This window comes from Gobius niger (genome assembly GCF_951799975.1).
Source record: "Gobius niger genome assembly, chromosome: 7".
Classification (NCBI taxonomy): domain Eukaryota; kingdom Metazoa; phylum Chordata; class Actinopteri; order Gobiiformes; family Gobiidae; genus Gobius; species Gobius niger.
In genome coordinates, this window is record NC_136858.1 from 15,701,202 (window position 1) to 15,721,627 (window position 20,426).

General features: G+C 37.7%; 4 protein-coding genes across 4 annotated transcripts; 2 read left to right on the forward strand and 2 right to left on the reverse strand.

Moving 5' to 3' along the window:
* Positions 1-5,214: 5,214 nt before the first annotated feature.
* fas (Fas cell surface death receptor) lies at positions 5,215-13,290 on the forward strand (the record flags this gene model as incomplete). The annotated part of the gene is made up of 9 exons (XM_079559377.1): positions 5,215-5,344; positions 7,062-7,177; positions 7,254-7,388; positions 7,474-7,591; positions 7,689-7,759; positions 7,837-7,884; positions 7,960-8,007; positions 8,103-8,143; positions 13,273-13,290. Exons 1-9 carry the CDS (start codon positions 5,283-5,285, stop codon positions 13,288-13,290), a joined length of 657 nt encoding a protein of 218 aa, XP_079415503.1. The 5' UTR covers positions 5,215-5,282.
* On the forward strand, positions 10,557-14,997 carry itprip (inositol 1,4,5-trisphosphate receptor interacting protein). The gene is made up of 2 exons (XM_079560443.1): positions 10,557-10,696; positions 13,273-14,997. Exon 2 carries the CDS (start codon positions 13,330-13,332, stop codon positions 14,881-14,883), a length of 1,554 nt encoding a protein of 517 aa, XP_079416569.1. The 5' UTR covers positions 10,557-10,696; positions 13,273-13,329; the 3' UTR covers positions 14,884-14,997.
* Positions 14,998-15,072: 75 nt separating this feature from the next.
* Positions 15,073-16,990, reverse strand: LOC306965873 (glutathione S-transferase omega-1-like). Its single transcript, XM_079560444.1, has 6 exons — positions 16,879-16,990; positions 16,239-16,347; positions 15,948-16,170; positions 15,772-15,873; positions 15,604-15,710; positions 15,073-15,485 (listed from the first exon to the last, which is right to left on the reverse strand). The coding sequence occupies exons 1-6, from the start codon at positions 16,904-16,906 to the stop codon at positions 15,335-15,337; spliced, it is 720 nt and encodes a 239-aa protein (XP_079416570.1). The 5' UTR covers positions 16,907-16,990; the 3' UTR covers positions 15,073-15,334.
* A 1,596-nt stretch (positions 16,991-18,586) lies between these two features.
* Positions 18,587-20,320, reverse strand: LOC306965875 (glutathione S-transferase omega-1-like). The gene is made up of 6 exons (XM_079560446.1): positions 20,145-20,320; positions 19,627-19,735; positions 19,338-19,560; positions 19,162-19,263; positions 18,995-19,101; positions 18,587-18,854 (listed from the first exon to the last, which is right to left on the reverse strand). Exons 1-6 carry the CDS (start codon positions 20,170-20,172, stop codon positions 18,704-18,706), a joined length of 720 nt encoding a protein of 239 aa, XP_079416572.1. The 5' UTR covers positions 20,173-20,320; the 3' UTR covers positions 18,587-18,703.
* Between the last annotated feature and the right edge of the window lie 106 nt (positions 20,321-20,426).

Sequence of the window (20,426 nt, forward strand, 5' to 3'; positions counted from 1 at the left end):
TTCTGAATGTTGCATTTTTGTGTCTATTGTTTTGATTTTTTTTTTTTGTAAAATTAATATTATTGTAAATAAAGTTGGATTGGAAAACAGAAGCTACTGAAAATAATTGGAAAAACTATATTGAATAAGTTGTTTCCCATTATCTATAATAAATGTATGTAAATACATTAACATGTGTTAACATATGTAAATTACATTTAAAAAAAATACTTGAATCTAATTATTATTGGTAGAACTTTACAGCACAGTAATAGTGTGACAAAATGATAGAAATAGAATGATATCTAAAAGTGTAATAACATGGTAATTATGGTAATTGCATAGAAACAGGACACACCTAATTTATGGCAATATGATAACCCTAGCCCTAATCTTAACCCAGTAAATTACCAGTAAATGTTGCATTTTCTTGGTAATAATGCATTATCACTTGTTATCCCTAATTACCATGCTATTTCCAGTCTATCACCATGTTAAATAGTTATTACTGTACTGCGAACTAAAGCAAACCCTTATCCTCCATATATTTCAACAAACATTATTCAACTTTGTACACTGTAGACTGTTGGAATCAAAATTCCAAACAACAAGCTTTTAAAACTTTGCCATGATAAATGTAGACATATTGTACAGCCACATAACTGTCTGCAGTATTGTCAGGAAGGACAAGGACAGAATCCAATGCAAAGAGATGGAAAGAATGCCTTCGTACAATGTAGCAGAGGCTCTATGAGGACACACATTGACTACAGGTAAGCGTCAGGACAGCCAGTGTTCACATCTATACGCTTGGCTTAGCTTCTCCCTCCCGCTGTTCTGATAAAGTCTCTAACCGGATTTCTCACAATTCCAATAGTTGAAATAAATCCGACTCTTTGGAATACTCAGTTGGCATTATACTGCTGTCGTCTTCTGCGCACTTTGAAACATCCACTTCAGCACTTTTCTCCATTGTCTCCTACTCCTCCTCAGATGAAAGAGTGTATGAATTATGAAGGCCAAATCCACCATATTGAGCGAATAAAGACTCACAAATAAGTCTAATGAGAAAATGTATTGCACAAAAGGTCTTCTATGTATATTTGACTTGAACGTGTATTGATGTACAGGGTCGATCCCAGTCAATTTAGCTCCCATGGCAAGATTTCACTTTTCGCTGTGTGTTTTTTTCATCAAAATCGTTTTGGACACACGTTGGATGTGGAAAAGGCTAGTTTTATTTTATTATGATTATCATTGTTGTAGTATATTATTTATGATTATCTATCCATAAAAAAAATCAAATCAAATCAGAACACGTATTTTCATCGCGATGTTACAGAGCTCCCTGGAGGCGTAGAAGGACCATGGAGGGGCCGTTCTAAAGCTTGAAATTTCCAGTTCCAACAAAAAGACTAGTGATAAGTATGCACTTTAATACTATTGCTACTATACATCTACAATTACTTCCAATACAATGCATTCCTTTTACAACAAAGGCACTATTGCATCAAGAATGCAGCTGTTAGAGCTCTTGACTCCATCTACTGGTACAGTGTGGTATAACATTACATCAGGAATGACCAGAGCTTCGACTGATGTAACCATAAGATGTTAGTACCACTATGACTATTTTCTATTGTAACCATTAGCACAATGTACTTTGAAATAATGTTTTCTTTTCGGCTTGTCCCGTGAAACACAATGTCTTTTTTCTATATGCCTGTCACAACCAACCACATACTACTTACATAGTAGTTTAAACCAACTACTATGTAACTGGTGGGAAAAAGGCTCAACTGACAGCCCCACCTCAAGCTCTTACTAAAAGGGCATACGGTAGCACAAGGAAAAAGATATCTATTTCTCACTACTACTGCAGTATTGAAGTGTTTAACCTCTTATGCATCAGGCCTTGCATTTGAATCTCACCAGCCGTTAGAGTTAGTTTGGCTGAGTGTTCCCCCGAGGCCTGCGTCATCACCTCTGAGGTTATTTCCTGTGGTTGAAAAGCAGCAAGACTTCTTCCTGTTCTGTTCTATGCACATCATATCAAGCTTCCCCACGATAAAGCCTCACACTTTACATTGGCTTGAATGAGGTAGACCAACAGCAGAAAAGCTTTGCATTATACAAAAACCTCATCGTCCTACTCAGTACACTGGTGGTGGACATTTGCACACTCGCGTTTCCTTTTGGTATAGTAGTAGACTGGAAAAACTGGTACATGTTTGGAGTAAGGCTAAATTTGGGAGGGAAAAAATCTGCCCAAGGGCACTTTTCCAAGAAACACTACATGGAGTTTTCAAACAGCATATGTAATGTAAAAGTGCTAAAAGTCAAAAGGGCAAAAGTTCAACTCTGGCCTATAGATAATTATCAACGTAGAGCAGCAACTGAATTAGGAGTGCATGCATAGCTTTACTTGAATTATACTTATACCAAACGTTATTTTATTATGAATGTAATACATAATTTTGCTAATACTGATTCTTTTGTTACAACCACTACTGTTGCTACTAGAGGTCTCAATTACTATTAGCCTATTACTAGGTCATTAGACTAAATACAAACATGATTTATAAGGGTAGTGGCCCAAACACTTTCTCCTTATCAAATAGTAGATGAACTTGTGATATATTGGTAAAGATAATGCAGTCAATGCGTAACATAAATAAAACACTTAGTGCACTGTCAAAGACACAGACACAGACACTGCAATGGTGATAATGATCAGACAACTTCCTCAGCAGACGTAATAGCACTATGCCATTCCCAGAGTAAGTTGTGAGCTGAACTATTTGTAGGCTGTGCAGGATGACTCTCTGGAGTCCTGGGTGGTTGCCTAGCAACTCTTGAGGAAGAGGCCTGAAACCATGAAACACAGATCGGCCTGTGTTATGATCTGAGCCAGTATGTGAGTAAACACAAAGGGATGTATGGCACTGATATGGGTTTAATGGCAGCAGTACATGCGTATTACTTACACACACTAATAAGCCAATAAGCTAAGATTCAGATAATTTTATAAGTAAATTTAGCTATAGAGGCTACCTACAGAGAGCAACATTGTGTTATCGTACACCAAATTCTCAGTTAGGGTCAAGTTAAACCAATCCAGTGTTCATATTACAGTATTCTGATGCATTCACCAGTAGAAGCTCAACTGCTGTTACCTTTTCAACATAGTTTTGATAAATGTTACGTTGTGTTAAGGCTGTGGACATAGTAACCTTATATGAACATTTTATAAGTTAATGTTCAAATTATAAGTCTGAACACTCTGTGTTCAATGTTGCCAATGACAGAGTGAGAGTTTTTAATTAATTGATCTATTTTTTTATTTCTAGTTGTCAAATTACTGATTTCTTTTTTTTAGTGTAACATGGAAATGTTCTACTACTAATAAAATCAATCAGTATACCACTTATATGACTGCCTTTATGGAACATCGGTGAAGTACGACTGACAACATGAGTTGCAGGGTAAAACATTAAGACATGCTTTTATAACCAAGCCTTCTCTTTTTCAAATTGTGGTCAATTTAGACGACACATGCGGATATAGGCTAAAAGTATTCAGCATAGTAGAAGTTGGTGAGTATGGTGAATAGGGAAATTGGTTTATGTTATTCTCTAAATAAATGGCCTATTAACAGATAAAGATACCCCTCCACCATCACTACATTCAAGGTTTCCAGAGACAGAATCAGCCTAGAAGCTTTGCCTCTGAATTTAAGAACTAAAGCTGACTGAAGCTCAACCTTTAGGCAGTCATGAGGTAAACATCACCAACCCCACACAACATTTCATTAACAAAGGCAGAGAGAACTGAAGAGAGTGTTTTAGGCACAGCTGCATAACGTTCTCGGAGCGCTTTTGCCTTTGGAGATGCTTTTAACTAGTGTCTAGTAGAATGTGGTATAAAAAAGTCACTTTAGGCTGCCGTGACCTAATTTCAGAAAGAACACCAAAGTGCATCAAGGCAACTAAATTCTGAAATAAATAATTGAATTAACTATTGTAAGCAAACATATAAACTGCACTAAAATCAACTCAAATAAAATTCAGTTGTGTAAGCGTAGTCCGAACAGTTTGTTTGGTTCTTGGTGGATTCAAATTCTGTTATCAATTTTAATGTAGGCCTATGCTGTAACAACAAGTTCAAATGAACACTGAAATTAAAACTGCTACATCTTTGACCATTTTTAAAAAGAAATTAAAAATTGAGCATCTAGAAAAATACAATAAACCCTAGTTGGACCTCTAAAATCAATAAAAAAAACAAAAAACAAAAAAAACAAAAAACATTCAAATAAATAAATAAATAGATAAATACAAATAAATAATTAAAAACTTGTGTCTGATGGTAGTATGTCCCAATGTGTGTGAGCATATAGTGTGTACTCTTTTAAATTGATGCATTGCTAAAGTAATACAAGTATGATATGGTAGCTTTAGATTAGAGTAGGTAAGGTTAGTTATAGGTTTGGAAGGTAATAGGCAACAAAGGTAATGTTTCCTAGGTTGCTAATGTATTAATGTATGTTTGTGTTTTTAATATTGTGTCTTATCTTGGGCCCCATATATGAGCAAACTGTTTATGAATGAATTTATGAATATGCAATATTCCATGAATGAATGTGTAAATCTTTTTACTGTATATTCATAATAAACTAAACTGAACTGAACTGAAATGTTATATTATTATTTTATTTTTTTTACATTTTTTATTAAGACAGTAGACCTATCTGCACATTACATGTTATATGTGCTCGATTTCCTAACTATTTAACACTAAAATGTTAAATTTTAAGACTTGGCTAAGGAACAGCCCATTTCATTGCAGTAGAGTTGTGGCACCCCGTAGTGGTAAAATGAAGTACTGCATTGATCAAGTTAATTTTTTGAAAATCACGTCTATTGTTTCAACTGTATGCGCAATGCAAATTGAATAGCAAATGTGGTGGCATTGTACAGGATTTTATACGATTAATAATGCCAACAGCCTATTCTCCCACTCTTCTTTACCAATTTGACCCACAGCCTAGGTCAAGCATTACATTAAGCACCCTATTTTCTTTCTTTCTTTCTTTCTTTTCTTTCTTCTTTTTTTTCGTAGGCTTCTCTAACAGCATTTTCAACGTGGCAATCCCCAGAATAATCCCCAAAATGCCAGATGCCTTTAGTCACCATAGAGATTACGCAAAACTATCGAAACCGAAAGTAAAGTGAAGACCCGCCTACATTTCATTTCAAATAAGGAAACACAACACCGTGGTTATTTGCCTCACCAGGACGTCTATGATGGCTGATGTGAAGAAACGTACAGCTCTTTTGGTGACATCCTGCCTATCTGCGGCACTGTAAGTAATCTATCTTTTCTTTTACAACACTGTCAACACTGCGTGAACTTTCTATGGGCGCGGTACTAAACGAAACCTTACGGACGACACTGCAAAAAACATCAACTGAGGCCGGCCAGAGAAATTGAGAGTACTCTTTGTCAAAAGTTGTGCCAAATTAATATGATCACGATTATAAAGTTGAGTTACAGCGTAGTAGATTTACCATCAGTGTTCTATTTATAAACGTAACCACACATAACAATACTTTCACTTCCTCCAAAACCGGCGTACTGTACTATATAGTATCACTGCTTTTTTTTTTTTTTGTATCAGCAGCATTTTGATCACAGAATATATGTGTACAATCATTTACTGTATTCTTTAAAGCAGAATCAAGTCTAGCCTATAATGGTTATCAAAGTAGGCCTCAATGTACAGTCCATTAAACTTGATGACGAAACCAAATACTCTATGAATTGAAATATCCATCACAATCATAAGAAAACAAAAAAAAACAAGGCACTCATCCTCCCACATCATAAATCTCTATTCACGTTTTAAAAGCCTTTAGTGTGCTGGGCTGTTGAACTGTAAAATCTTTAAAACATATTGCTGTTTTCTTCCACACATCGGCTCCAACAAGAAGTGAGGACCAGGGGAAAAGTATATAACATTGTTGAATACTGCTACAGAAAAGGGCTGAAGTCAATTTCCTCATTTAATCCAGGATATGCGGTAGCCTTTAAAGTATAGATATACCAAGTTTCCCTTTGAAGTAATAGTTTTACTCGATCCCCTCCTCTGCTATGTTTCTGTATATGCTCCGTCAGAATCGCGTTTGCTCAATATGAAGCTAAATATATTGATAATGTTTAAAACGCTGAAACAACATCAAAACATATCAAGAGTTGTGTCCGTCTGTCTCAAAAGCTCAAAACTCTCATCCTCCACCTGTTGATGCCAGGGTGTGTTTTTAAAATTCAGACTTCAACCAACCTTGTTAATCATTTTAGCATTCGAACTGTCTCTACTACACAGCATGGCTAGTAATTTGCAGTGTTTTTTTCCCGAACAGCGTCACTCCCTTTGGAACAGGCACAGTGTGAGCCTTTAGTATTCACAGAAACAAAGAAATAATTTTGTTTTCCATATTACTCTTGCTAAAATGATTGGAGAAAGACTACTTAAAAATCTTAGTATAGTAGTAAATAGGGCTGCAACTAACGATTATTTTGGTAATCGATTAATCGACCGATTATTTTCACGATTAATCGATTAATCGCTTGGCTGTGAAAGGTGCATGGAAATTGTATTTTTTTCAATTTTTTTATCACATAAAGCTAAAGTGGCACCGCTTGAGGACACATGGATGGAGTAAACTTAAAGTAAACGTTTGTAGGAGGCTCTTTGTGCTAATTCTGCTTTGATTGGACGAGACAAAGACAGATATTTATGAAATTTACGATGTACAAAGCACTGCAGACCCTAACTTTAAAAAACAAAGTAGGTTTTCATCCAAAATACATAATTGTCGTGTCTTTTTTGCTCAATTTTAGTCTGTGTTTACTAGAAAACGATTAATCGATTACTGGAATAGTTGACAACTATTTTAGTAATCGATTAGTTGTCGATTAATCAATTAGTTGTTTCAGCCCTAGTAGTAAAGAAAGTATGTAATGTAGAATCTTAAAATGTTGAACAGTTTGTTTGTTTTTATTGTCCTCTGCCTACCTAGTCTCCTTTGTATGTTGACATCCTGGACCGAGGCAAAAGTGGTCCGCGCCAGGAGGCAGGCGTGTCAAGATGGGACGTATGAGTATGAGGGGAGAAAATGCTGCAACTGTCCCGCTGGTAAGTCTGCAGAGCACAAGACAAAATCTGTTTGCAAGCGCTCTGTTAAGGTTACGACAATACTCTCATCTTCTAGGCAGTAGAGTCGAGGCGCACTGCACAGCCCAGAAACAAACTAAGTGTGAAGAGTGTGTAAAAGAGTTGGAGTACCAAAGTCACGCCAACCAGCAGCAAACATGCGAGCCCTGCACTTCCTGCGCACAGCCAAATGGTACAGTATAAAACATACCTTATTCATGAGCCTTGTGTTTAACAAAAACGATATTGAAAACAAAAAGCTGTGGTTTGTGTTGCAGCTAATCTGGAGGTGGACAGAGAATGCACTCCTATACTTGACTCCACATGTAAATGTAAGGAGAATCACTACTGCCCCGATGGGAAAACACCCTGTACGGTCTGCGAGCTTTGCCATGTGTAAGTACATTTTTAGTCCTTTACATATGAAGTTTAGAAAGTCTTGACATCAAAAATAAATAATAAACTGCTATTTCAATATTTTGTTCTGGTTTAGGTGCGGTCCAGAGGGCGTAAAAGTGGCCTGTTCTCTTACCAATAATACTATATGCAATGACAAACCTCAAGGTACTTCTGCTACTACTACAATGACTACTACTGTGATGAGTTCCACGAATATTAATATGCGTTACTGTATTTTTCAGACAAAACTCTTGGCATAACACTGGGTATAATTATTCCACTTCTGGCAGGTAATGAAATATAATACACCATTCTTGTATATGATATTATGGGAAAAATTATGTTAAAGAAACATGTGTTTGCAGTTGCTGTTGCTGTAGGAGGTTATTTATTTTGGAAGAAAAGAAACTCAGGTGACTATTTTCCTCACTACTGGAGGCGGGCAAAATACTCCAAACAATCCCTAGAAGTTTGTTTCATTTCAACTGCTGTCCTTTTTGTTCATTAGGGGGCAAACCTATTGAAAATGGACAAGTGGAAGCTTCTGAGGTAAAAGTTTGTTTTTTAATGAACCTATTTCAATACTAAAACTCTTGTGCGTGACTAAAAGCACATCTAGAGCATGTACATGTGCTTTAATGCTATTTCTCCTAACATTACAAAGCTATCCTTGATGTAGGAGGTTCAGGTTAGTTTCTTGTGTCACTGTCGGTGCCTGAGTTAGTGCATGTGACTGTTGTGATATGATTGTAATTAAGTTTGCACAATAAAATTACTTTTATTCATAGTGTACGTATTTGTCTGTCTTACTTTAGGAGGTGCCTCTGTCTCTTCCTGGTAAGTCAATCCGTCTCAATTCTTTCACAATTATCGCTCACAAATGATCACATGACTCACATTCAAAGCTGTACCGAAGCTGTACCAAAATATTGTTCCATAAAAAATCTTTAAGTATTTCTTTGCTTACATTTATCTGATATATCTTTGTGATATGTGTGGCTTATTGTTTTTTACAAGCGCACAACTATTACATTTTATTTTATAATTAACTTAATTTAGTTTTTTTTTTAAAGTACTTTATTTTTTGTTTGAAGTTACTGAAACATACTGTGTTGAAATGATTGGAATACATTGTTATCAAATGTATTATGCTTTGTTCATTAAGTACAATATTAACTATTGTTGATATATTTCAGAGCCTGAACTTCCCAAGTGTCTAACACCTTTCATCCCTGACATCGCCGTAGTGATTGGGTGGACTCCCATGAGGAACTTAGCAATGAGTAGTGCAATCCATGAAGGTAAAATAAAGACTTGTGAGGAAAATCACCCAAATGACAGTTTGGAGCGCACCATAGCCCTGCTGAAGATCTGGGATGAGAAAGAGAGTAAGGATGCTGCTCCTAAGCTCATCCAGTACCTGAAAAAGACTGACCAAAACAAGACAGTTGAAGATGTATTGAAAATACTGCGTGGTAGTAGTTAAAATAATGTGCATGCTTTATAGCTTTTAAAATACACAACTCTGTGTTTATGAACAATAAGTGTTTCATCTGAAGGTGTCTTTGAATAAATACTGTATTTAGTTTAACCTCTTACCACACCCGCCTTACCAAGCACATTTTCTCAACTCCAGCTTTACTCAAATCTAAAAGCTTCTCGACCGGAGCTTACAGCCTATACGCCAGGGTAATGCCTCATTTGAAAGACCTACAAAAGTTATCTAAACTATTCTTTTTCCTCGCGTTGTTGTTGTGTTGTCCTCACTTTTTTCTACATTCTTTTTCATCTATTTTTTGTCGCTCTTCTGTTGCCTTTCTGTGGATTTTTTATTGCGTTTTCAATAAATGTTTGCCTTGTTTTTCTCACTTTTTTTTTGCTGCACTTTCATTGCTTTTTTGTTTCATTTTGGTCACGTTTTTGTACCTTTTCTCTTACTCTTTTGTGACTTCATTTTGTCACTTTATTATGTTTGTTTTTTTTGTGTTTTTTTTTCATGCTCATTTTTGTCCTCTTGTTTTTGTTGCTATTTTGACGCTTTGTGCAAGTTTTCAGATTTGGGTAAAGCCAAATTGGAGAAAATGTGCTCTGTTCAGGTGGGGGTTAAGAGGTTAAAATAATGTATTTTGCTGTTTCAAACTAGTGCGTGTGTCATAAGTCCTGAGACTGAGCGTGTTGTCATTGTGGGCCAACCTGACCCGCATGTTTTTGGAGGCAGGGGAAACTCTGAAACGGTGCAGAAAAGCGCCAAATAAAACTACTTTAGGTATGTGTTTTTAAGTTTTTGTTCTTTAAAGTACTGAATGTACTTCAATCACAGTACATTGCTTTTAAAAAATAAAAATCAAATATTTTCCAATGATGAGTGGCTGTGTTGTTGTAAATGCATAGTTGAAGCCTTTTAGCCTGGTGAAAGAGAGTAAGGTCTGGAAACACAATTTGACCATGACATGTTTTTTTCATTAAACATGACTCGAATACAGGGGCGGACTGGGACTGAAAAACAGCCCTGGGCTCTGACTAGCCTGGCCCAAATTAGCGTAATTGTGCACTTCCACAAATACATATTTCCCGCCTTAACATTAACGAGTGCATTTTCCCCAGTTCGGCTTTTTATTATTATTTTTTTGATTGGTATCATCAGCAAAAAGAACGGGAAAGGTGGTCGTAGAAACAGAAGCAAAATCATTAATATAAATAATAAATAATAATGGTCCCAAAATTGAACCTTGTGGTACACCATACTCCACGGAATTCCTTATTATTTTTTCTATCATCATTTTCTCGCTATTTTGATGCTTTTCTTTTTAGCTTTTAGATTTGGGTAAAGCTCGGTTGAGGCGGGACTGGTGGCCCTTTTCTTTTCTTTTTTAATCTAACAAGTTCCATGGCGAGTAAACAGTAAACACACACGCTTTTTGAGAGATCATGTAACAGGGCGGGCTTTCTTTCTCTGTCTCATGGGTGGAGCGCACATGCAGGAAATGTGTAAGAGGGAAACTCTGAAACTTACTAGGAACTTTCTGCTCCCCTCGCGCGCGATGAGAAGGAATGGGCACCGCTGAAACACAGTCATGAAGAGCATCAGAGAAGCGTGCAAAGGTAGGTTTCTGTTTACGTTGTAAGCTAACGAAAATGCACACTAGTACTTTCTAGCTAGAACTGTAGTATTAGCCAAGAAGTTGAGTTAGCTAACATGTTACTAACGCGATGTCCCCGCCGCAGAGACCAGTAACTTCCTCCTGGCTTTTTCTTAGAATTAAACTGTTTTTTTTTTTTATATGTACTCTACTCTCCTCTACTTACATCTTGTTGAAACGTGACACGCGTTAGGAATTACACATCGTGTTTATTTGACCCCGACTGTGTCCATGTAGGGCTATTTTGTTGCTAAGGGAACAGAGGAGGGAACAGTCACATCATGGAGCCACCGTCATCATAACGTAACTCTCAGCAACTGCTTCTTTTTTCACATTTCACATTTGTACATTCATTTCTGCTTTGTTCTTCGTCAAAATACTAGTAAAAATCTAATAAAATAATATGAAATGTATTTATTTGTTTTTTTCCCATAAAACTCAGAGCCGTGGGAAGATATGTTAGTTAGGGGGTGCTGAGGGACAAAATTTACCCCCAAAATACTTTTTCTGTGCATAAATCCTATGTATTAACCTCTTAACTCCCGCCTGAACCGAGAGCATTTTCTCCAGTTCAGCTTTACCCAAATCCTGTAGGCCAGTGTAACGCCTCATTTGAAAGACCTATAAAAACTAAATTGATCTTTTTCCTCACATCAGATTTTTTTTCATCACTTTTTCATTCTCATTTTTGTCATATTTTCGTGACTTTTTTGTCACTTTTTCGTCAAATTATTCGCATTTTTTTTGTCAAATTCTTATCACTTTTTCGTCCATTTTTTCCTCCATTTTTCGTCAAATTTTTCTCACTTTTTTGTCAATTTATTGTAAATTTTTGTCATTTTTTGTAAATTTTTTGTCACATTTTCGTCAAATTATTCGCATTTTTTTGTCAAATTCTCATCACTTTTTCGTCCATTTTTTCCTCAATTTTTCGTCAAATGTTTCTCAATTTTTCGTCACATTTTTCTCACTTTTTTGTCCATTTTTTGTCCATTTTTGTCATTTTTTTGTACATTTTTTGTCACTTTTTCGTCAATTTTTTCTCACTTTTTTCACATTTTCATCCTCGTTTTCGTCTCAGTTTTGTTGCTATTTTCACACCTTTTTTCCAGAAGCTTTTGGACTGGGGTAAAGCTGGAGAAAATGTGCTCGAGTCCAGTGGGAGTTAAGTTGCCTGGCTCTGCCATACTCTTCCCTGTTCATTCCATGCAGGGAGTTAGTCTGGTCACGGAGCAATTGGAGCAGTTTGAACGGGCGGGCCTAACGCGCACAGATTGTCAGTGAAATAAACCAATTAGCGATTAGCGGACGTGACGACAGCTGTGTCCAATTAAACAAATATGAAGTGAATATAAACTCACGCGGAGAACGCGAGGCAAAATCCTTGACTACTTCATCCAATGATTAGTTTTGGCTGATGTTAACGTTAATTGAACTAAAAACACAGAGGTGCAGCGAGTGACGTAACCATCTCATTTCTCTGTGACGGTCGTGATTGGTTCGGCTCGGCCTTAGCCGCCAATCAACAACTTGTCTACCGTGCGTGGCCAGACCCACCTTGTTTCGTGCAGAAAGACGGTGGGTGTGGTTTATCAGGCTAGGAGTTAAGGGGTCAATATTGCCTGCAGCTCACAAACTATCCACCAGGGGGTGCTGCAGCGCCCTCAGCACCCTGGGTTCCCACGGCCTTGATAAAGCTTATATCGCTCACAGATTTACTCATAGTGGAAAGAGAATCCTTTTCATGTGACGTCATATTTTGTGGGCTACCTCTTCTTGATTCTTAAAAAATATTGAACTTGAAAAGCCTTATATAACACCCAAGCTTTTCCATATTTGAAATGTTTCCTGGGCAAACGGTGACAAGCTTATTACATTTCGTGTGACATTTCTTATATTGACATCTGGATCCACATTTTTCCAATGAAGCTGCTGCCTGTTTCACTGAAGGAACTTTGCTGTGTATGTTTAGGAAAACACCCAATAAGTCATGGGAGCTTTTTCTCATGCCTGTCACAAAACAGTTCCTAAACTTTGTCCTTCTCCAAATTCTAAGTGCAAGGCATGAGTAGAAAAGAAATAGTAATTGGAACAGAAGCAGGTCTTGTGTAATTTCCTTCTTAGTACAGCGTTGCATTATCTGTTGATGGCAACCAAGAGAGTGACTTCCTTCATTTTCTATAGTTAATTCTATTATGAGAACTTTTTTGTGTGTTATTAAAGACTGCAAGATGCAACATAGGCTGTGCTTTGCAGGATCTCGTGTATGCAGGATGTTAACTTTTAGGTTCAAAAAGCGATCTAGAAAGGGCGATGTTCCTCTGCAGGGCTTGATCTTCCTTCCTCCATGCTGCACAGTCTGATACTGGCGATGTGCGTCATTCAACCCACTGCCGCTATATATAGAGGTGGGCTCTCTGGGGCTGGGTTAAAGGGAGGGGGATTTTTGATACTTCTACTCAGAATTAAAGCTGTAATAGTGGTTAATTAACTTTAGTGTCTAATTCTGAAATATACTGTTTTATTGTTTTATTTCAGGTTGGAGAGTGCACTTGACTGGATAACTATGAGAGACGTGAATACCCCCAGTTAAAGATGCAGGGAGCCATTGCCCGACTGTGTGTGGTGGTCGCTGCTGCCATATTCAACCCAATCCTCTTTCCCCATGAGAACACCACCTTACCAGAGCAGGACGACCAGCTCCTAGCTCGGATGAAAGAGCACGAAGAACGACTTGCCAAAGAGCAGCTAAAGTTAGAAGAGGAAATATCCCAACTTGAAGATAAACAAGTTGAACAGGAGGACTATAGCTGGTATATCTGGAGTACTGTATCATTCATAATATTTCTAACCATCGAGCTTTGCAGGGGGAATTTCGACCTGGAATTCTCTTCTATCGAAGATGAAAATGAGAGCGAAACTGTCTGTCCAAGAACAATGGCTCTAAGTAAGGATATCCTGCAAAACTTCAGCGATAAGTGCTCTTCTGCCCGTGAAACCTGCAGGCTGAAGGAGTTTATGGAGGGCTTTGCGGACGACCTGCTCAAAGCACTTCGCGACATGGACTCAAACATGGAAATAGCGGACTTTGTAGGCATCGGAAGCCTGTTTGAATCCCGGCAAGTGTGCAAGCCACTCTCCTGTGACCTAATAGTGCCATTTTCGCCTCCCGATCCATACTATTTCCGCTTTTGTCTGGCCGATATCCCGCCAAACATGCAGGGATGTGGTGTGATCAAGGTTTCCAGATTTGGGGATGAAGGCTGTCTTTGTGGCTCGGCCAATCTGGGAGACGACATGATTTGCTTGTTACATTCCAGTAATAACAACTTAAAACCAGAACGCAGTTCAGAGGAACTCCTGTGTTGCAAAAACTCAAATATCCTGTCAAAACATCAAGTCATGAAGTGGTTTCAAATCTCCATTACCAAATCGTGGAGGAAAATTTCTCATAAATACGACTTTGAGCTGACTTTCCGCAACCTGGACGCTGCCGGTGCTTTCAAAGTCCGACTGCCTTCGGGAAAAGTCATCATTTTGAATCTCATTCCGGCAGTGCAGTTTGAAGATAGCGATGCTTACTTTGTTACCCGCTTTCCATCCATTTCTGATTGTGTTCAGGACCCATATTGGCCCGTATCTTTTGCTGTCTATGAAAAGAAAATGTTGAAATATTATACCAAGAGATTGCCACAAAATTCCTGTCATTTGCACTGTCTTCAGATTGCAACCTTTCTCCATCGCAAGCAAACAGGGCTGACAGGGGAGAACACTTTAACTCACTACCACTTCAAAACTGCTCTCCTTCACCTGCTGATAAATAAACGGCCTCATACATGGTCTTCTGCTCACATTGACCGGAGACTTAGGGATTTGCTTGATTTCGTGAAAAGGAGCCTACAGGAGAAAAGACTCAATCACGCAGTCATTGGAAACTCCAAAGTGCCTAAAGAAATTCAGATTCCACAAGCGTTTTTAAAAGCAGATCCTGTCAACTTGTTTCGTTCGCTTGTGTTGGACAGAAAACTTAATGAAGGCACTTGGATGCATTTTCAGGAAATGCTGAAAAATGCTCCGGCTCTGCTTCAAGAATATACACCAATGATGACAAATCGGGGAGTGCACCTCGGGCTTAATGAAATATTATAACGCCCCACAGCTGAGCTGATTGGGTTAACATTTGTTGTTTGACATGCTTCACGTAGAATGGAGCAACAGAGATTTATTATTGTTATTTAAACAATCGAAAAAGTATGTTTTCTGTATGTTGGAAACCTTTGTATCAATAATAGTTATTCTATGTATATTTTGATATGTGTTGGCAAATATATTCCTGCGGGTACCTTTTTTATGCTGGTCATAAATGTTTTTCATATTTTATACTAATGGCAGCTAAGTTTCACAGTGTTGGGTTTCTTAATAGTGATGTCAGCTCTTTGGTGGAGCACTATAGTACGTAACGTTCCACCCTAATAATCATGTGGGGAAAAACGTCATAGGTTAGGGTTGTACTTTTTTATTCAAAAGAGGATGTTACAGTGGAAAAAACTGATGAAAAAGGACAGACCACATGGATGGTTTTCAAATACAATAGGTTTGTTTACAGGCCATAGTCATAGTCTGGTGAATCATTGAAAGCCGTCTTAATAAAGGCCTGGTGGGTTTCAGTGCTGTGTGAACAAGCTTTGACAGCAGGGTCCTCTTGCATACGGTTAAACCACTTTTTTAGCTCTGGAGTGTCATCCAGGAGGCTGAAAAACACAAATGTTATTTTGCATAAAACTGCATTTAAGACATTGTGTTGATTTTTTTCCTTCTAAAAGCAGCAGTACCAAAATTGTACAGTATTTAACAACAATAAAAACTTACCACAGCACCCCGACAGCCTCGAATCTTTCAAAAAATGGCCACATCATATAATCAATCATTGTAATGGAATCACCGAAAAAGAATTTAGTCTTCTTTTTAGCCAGATCCTGGACAAAAAATGTTTAAGTCAGTGATGTGTAAAGAAAAAGATCAGACTGTGCAACGCACCTCATCCAATTTGACAAACTTCTCTTTCAGTTCAGCTTTGAGGTCAGTGAGATCTGCATTCTTCTTCTTTGCCATTGCAATTTTGTAGAAATAAGGTGCTACCTGTGAAATTTAAACAGGAGAATTTAGAAAGCTTTAAATGGTGTTGGCTGAATCCCACTATGTGCACTTCTTGCCTTGGAGAAATGTTCCAGCATCATCCTCTGCTGAGCTTTTCCAAAAGGAGATGCGGGAAGAAGCTTTTTCTCTGGGTAAACCTCATCCAGGTAATCACAGATGATGGGGGACTCATACAGCACCTCACCTGCCTCTGTCTCAAGAGTCGGCACAAGACCAAGGGGGTTCTTCTCCAGAAACCACTCTGGTTGTTCCTTTAGGTGGATGTTGATTTTGTCATGCCTTTTACAAAACAGATAATGTTTATAATTAAGAGGTAAAAATCGAGAAACACTTCATTTTAAACATACTTAATTCCCTTGGCTGCGAGCACCAGCCTGGCCCTCTGTGCAAACGGGCAGAATCTCATGCTGAATAGTCTGATGTGGCCTTTTGGCACTGGGCCAGGTGCAGCACTACCTGGAAGAGCAGTCATTTATTTTAAAAAATAAGTCAGCATAAAATAAAAACGTATTTCTACTGCTTCCTGATCCAGGAGTATTATATAGGCACAGTAATTCCCACAAATGACCACTGTAGGGCGCTGCAGAGTCAAACCTTTGTCAGAAATGTCATTAACATGTCTCTCTAATGACCTGACCATGACTTTGCAAAAAGAAGCACAGTGAGATGCAAACGCTTTCTTTACACGTTAACTGAACTGAACTGAACTAAGTGTTTTGCCAGTAAAATACACAAACCAAAAATAGCATGCTCAAAACACAGTATAAAGGAGTGTAATGTGACTTTGGCAAATTCAAACATTCAAACAAATTTCAAGACAATCTTAGTATGAAAGAACATCACAAAAAAAATACCTTTGGATAAAACACACAAACTAAAAATAGCATGCTTAAAACACAGTATAGAAAGTATAATGTGACTTTTGAAAATTCAAGACAATCTTAGCATTAAAGAACATATAACAAATACTAAAAAATATTTTGTTACCTCTGGTGAAACACTTCTCCGTAGCCATTGTTGTTGCTTCTGAAAATTGCTGCACAACTACAAATGCTGAATGTAAAAGAAAGAAAGATGCACTGGACACTAGCAGAAGCAAATATTTGTGTTAGACTTTTATACAAACTCGCGCATCCTGTATGAATGCGTCATAAAAACAAAAAAAAGGCAGCCAATGGCACGCCCTGGAGGCGTGCTCCTGTTGCCCTGGTAACGAACCTACATAACAGAGTCAGGTAAAGTTTACCTCCGTGGTTTAAATGTGATGATTCAGCCCCTAATATGAACTCTTCTGCATGTGCGAAAGTCAGGTACAGTTACTTATCCCAACAATACACTTTTGTTTTAATTAATTATGAGTTCAGATAGTGCTTTGACCATCAGAACATATCAACTTTATCAATAATAATAAAATGTTTTTCTTTTATAGGGTCGTCAAAATTATATAACCTTTCTTTAGGATTAAGTGGTGGCTGGTGGGCCATATTTAGTGAGCTGCTCCTCTCTTCCAGACTTCACCATAACTGTCTGATAGTATTCATTTATGCATGGCTCTCTTCATTCAAATAATTACTGTAATATTTTTTTCAAATCAATGTTGATACGATTTTATTCAGGAACTGGGAAAATGCAACATCACTTTGCCAACAAGAACATGATGGGAAAGATGACATTTCTCCAAAAGTAATGCAAACATATTTCTGCATAATATACAATTGGAAAGATACTCTTTACGGTAACCCATAGTGGCTCGTGCAAATATTTGTGCAGCTTTTTTCGGCTCCTAATGGTACACCTGAGCTCCAACATAGCTATCAAGCTCTTGTGCTTCACAAACAGAACTTGATTTTTATTGGAAAGGTATATAATCCAAAATTGCAGTTGTCTTAAATGTTTATGCTTTCTAACACTAAACCTATTTTCCCCCAGAATTACACAGCTCATAGCTTGAAAATCAAAGGAACACAGATAGAAATTACAAAGACGTGGGAATTAGCTGCTTCTGTAACAACTGCTCTGTGCTCACCTAATTATGAAACCTTACTCCGCCTCTGATATGGTAATTTCTCCACATTTTGTATCTAAACATAGCAATTTTCTGATGACTTGTTACACAATTTCACAATTATTTTCAGGGTCAAATGTTTACATTAAACACAAGCTCGTAGGAGAGTGTTACAAAGGTCCTGGATGTAGAGGAATCTTTATGCTTTCAGACTGTGAGGGACCTTTTTGACAGTTCTACTCAGAATTAAAACGTGTATGCAGACATTTATGTCAAGGCGGGTTGAAACCCTGCATTGTGAAATTGATGACAAATGGAGGAATGCACCTCAGGCTAAACGAAATATAACACCCCGCAGCTGACCTGATAAGGTTAACATTTGTACTTGACATGCTTCATGTAGAATGGCGCAAGAGATTCATTATTTTTGTTTTAAAAATATAGGCTAAAGTATGTAGCCCATTTGTTATGTTGGAAACCTATGCATCAATAATACGTATATGCACAATGTCTAAGAGAAACTGTATTTTGATTTATTTTCCTGCGGGTACCTTTTTATGCTGGTCATAAAGGTTTTTCATATTTTATACTAATGACAGCTAAGTTTCACAATGTTGGATTTCTTATGTGATGTCAGCTCTTTGGGGGAGCACTACACACGTAAATGACCACCCTAATAATAATAAAAACGTCATAGGTTAGGGTTGTACTTTTTTATTCAAAAGAGCATGTTGCAGTGGAAAAAAACAATGCTGAAAAAGGACAGACCACATGGACGGTTTTCAAATACAAATACAATAGGTTTGTTTACAGGCCATAGTCATAGTCTGGTGAATCATTGAAAGCCGTCTTAATAAAGGCCTGGTGGGTTTCAATGCTGTGTGAACAAGCTTTGACAGCAGGGTCCTCTTGCATACGGTTAAACCACTTTTTTAGTTCTGGAGTGTCATCGAGGAGGCTGAAAAACACAAATGTTAGTTTGTATTTAAAACAAGAGATATTGTGTTGATTTCTTTCCTTCTAAAAGCAACATTACCAAAATTGTACTGTATTTGTTCTATACATTTGCATTTGAAAACAATAATAATAAAAACTTACCACAGCACTCCAACAAGCTCAAATCTTTCAAAAAATGGCCACATCATATAATCAATCATTGTAATGGAATCACCGCCAAAGAATTTAGTCTTCTTTTTAGCCAGATCCTGGACGAAAAAGTGTAAGTCAGTGATGTGTAAAGAAAAAGATCAGACTGTGCAACGCACCTCATCCAATTTGACAAGCTTCTCTTTCAGTTCAGCTTTGAGATCAGTGAGATCTGCATTATTCTTCTTTGCCATTGCAATTTTGTAGAAATAGGGTGTTACCTGTGGAAATTTGAAGAGATAATTTAGAAAGCTTTAAATGGTGTTGGCTGAATCCCTCTATGTGCACTTCTTGCCTTGGAGAAATGTTCCAGCATCATCCTCTGCTGAGCTTTTCCAAAAGGAGATGCGGGAAGAAGCTTTTTCCCGGGGTAAACCTCATCCAGGTAATCACAGGTGATGGGGGACTCATACAGCACCTCACCTGCCTCTGTCTCAAGAGTTGGCACAAGACCAAGGGGGTTCTTCTCAAGAAACCATTCTGGTTTTTGCTTCAGGTGGATGTTGATGGTGTCATGCCTTTTACAAAACAGATTAGTTTCATTTAAATGCTAAAAATCGAGAAACACTCCATTTTAAACATACTTAATTCCCTTGGCAGCGAGCACCAGCCTGGTCCTCTGTGCATACGGGCAGAATCTCATGCTGAATAGTCTGATGTGGCCTTTTGGCACTGGGCCAGGTGCAGCACTACCTGGAAGAGCAGTCATTTATTTAAAACAATAAGTCAGCATAAAATAAAAACGTATTTCTACTACTTCCTGATCCAGGAGTATTATATAGGCACAGTAATTCACACACATGACCACTGGGGCGCTGCAGAGTCAAACCTTTGTCAGAAATGTCATTAACATGTCTCTTACGCCTACGCCTTTAATGACCTGACCATGACTTTGCAAAAAGAAGCACAGTGACGATGCAAACGCTTTCTTTACACGTTAACTAAGTGTTTTGCCAGTAAAATACACAAACTAAAAATAGCATGCTTAAAACACAGTATACAAAGTGTAATGTGACTTTTGCAAATTCAAGACAATCTTAGCATTAAAGAACATATAACAAAATAATTAAAAAATACACATAATCGCATGTATTTTTGTTACCTCTGGCGAAACACTTCTCCGTAGCCATTGTTGTTGCTTCTTAAAATTGCTGCACAACTACAAATGTTAAATGAAAAAGAAAGAGAGAGCACTGACTGTAGAAGTCAGAAAACAATACGCAGATGTTTAATCCAAAAGAAAGCTGTACTGGACACGGGCAGATGCACACATTACTGTCACACTTTTATACAAGCTCGCACTTCCTGTATGAATGCGTCATTAAAAAAAAAATGGCCAATGGGGCGAGCGGCCGCTCTGGGGGCGTGTTCCTGTTGCCCTGGT

Excerpts from the sequence above, each read along its gene's own strand:
- itprip (XM_079560443.1), top strand. The coding sequence starts at position 13,330 with ATGCAGGGAGCCATTGCCCGACTGTGTGTGGTGGTCGCTGCTGCCATA.
- LOC306965875 (XM_079560446.1), bottom strand. The coding sequence starts at position 20,172 with ATGGCTACGGAGAAGTGTTTCGCCAGAG. Across the intron at positions 19,736-20,144 it reads GGAGAAGTGTTTCGCCAGAG|GTAGTGCTGCACCTGGCCCA; the intron begins GTAACAAAAATA and ends CTGCTCTTCCAG. Across the intron at positions 19,264-19,337 it reads TGCTGGAACATTTCTCCAAG|GTAACACCCTATTTCTACAA; the intron begins GCAAGAAGTGCA and ends AAATTTCCACAG.
- LOC306965873 (XM_079560444.1), bottom strand. The coding sequence starts at position 16,906 with ATGGCTACGGAGAAGTGTTTCACCAGAG. Across the intron at positions 16,171-16,238 it reads CTCGCAGCCAAGGGAATTAA|GCATGACAAAATCAACATCC; the intron begins GTATGTTTAAAA and ends GTTTTGTAAAAG. Across the intron at positions 15,874-15,947 it reads TGCTGGAACATTTCTCCAAG|GTAGCACCTTATTTCTACAA; the intron begins GCAAGAAGTGCA and ends TAAATTTCACAG.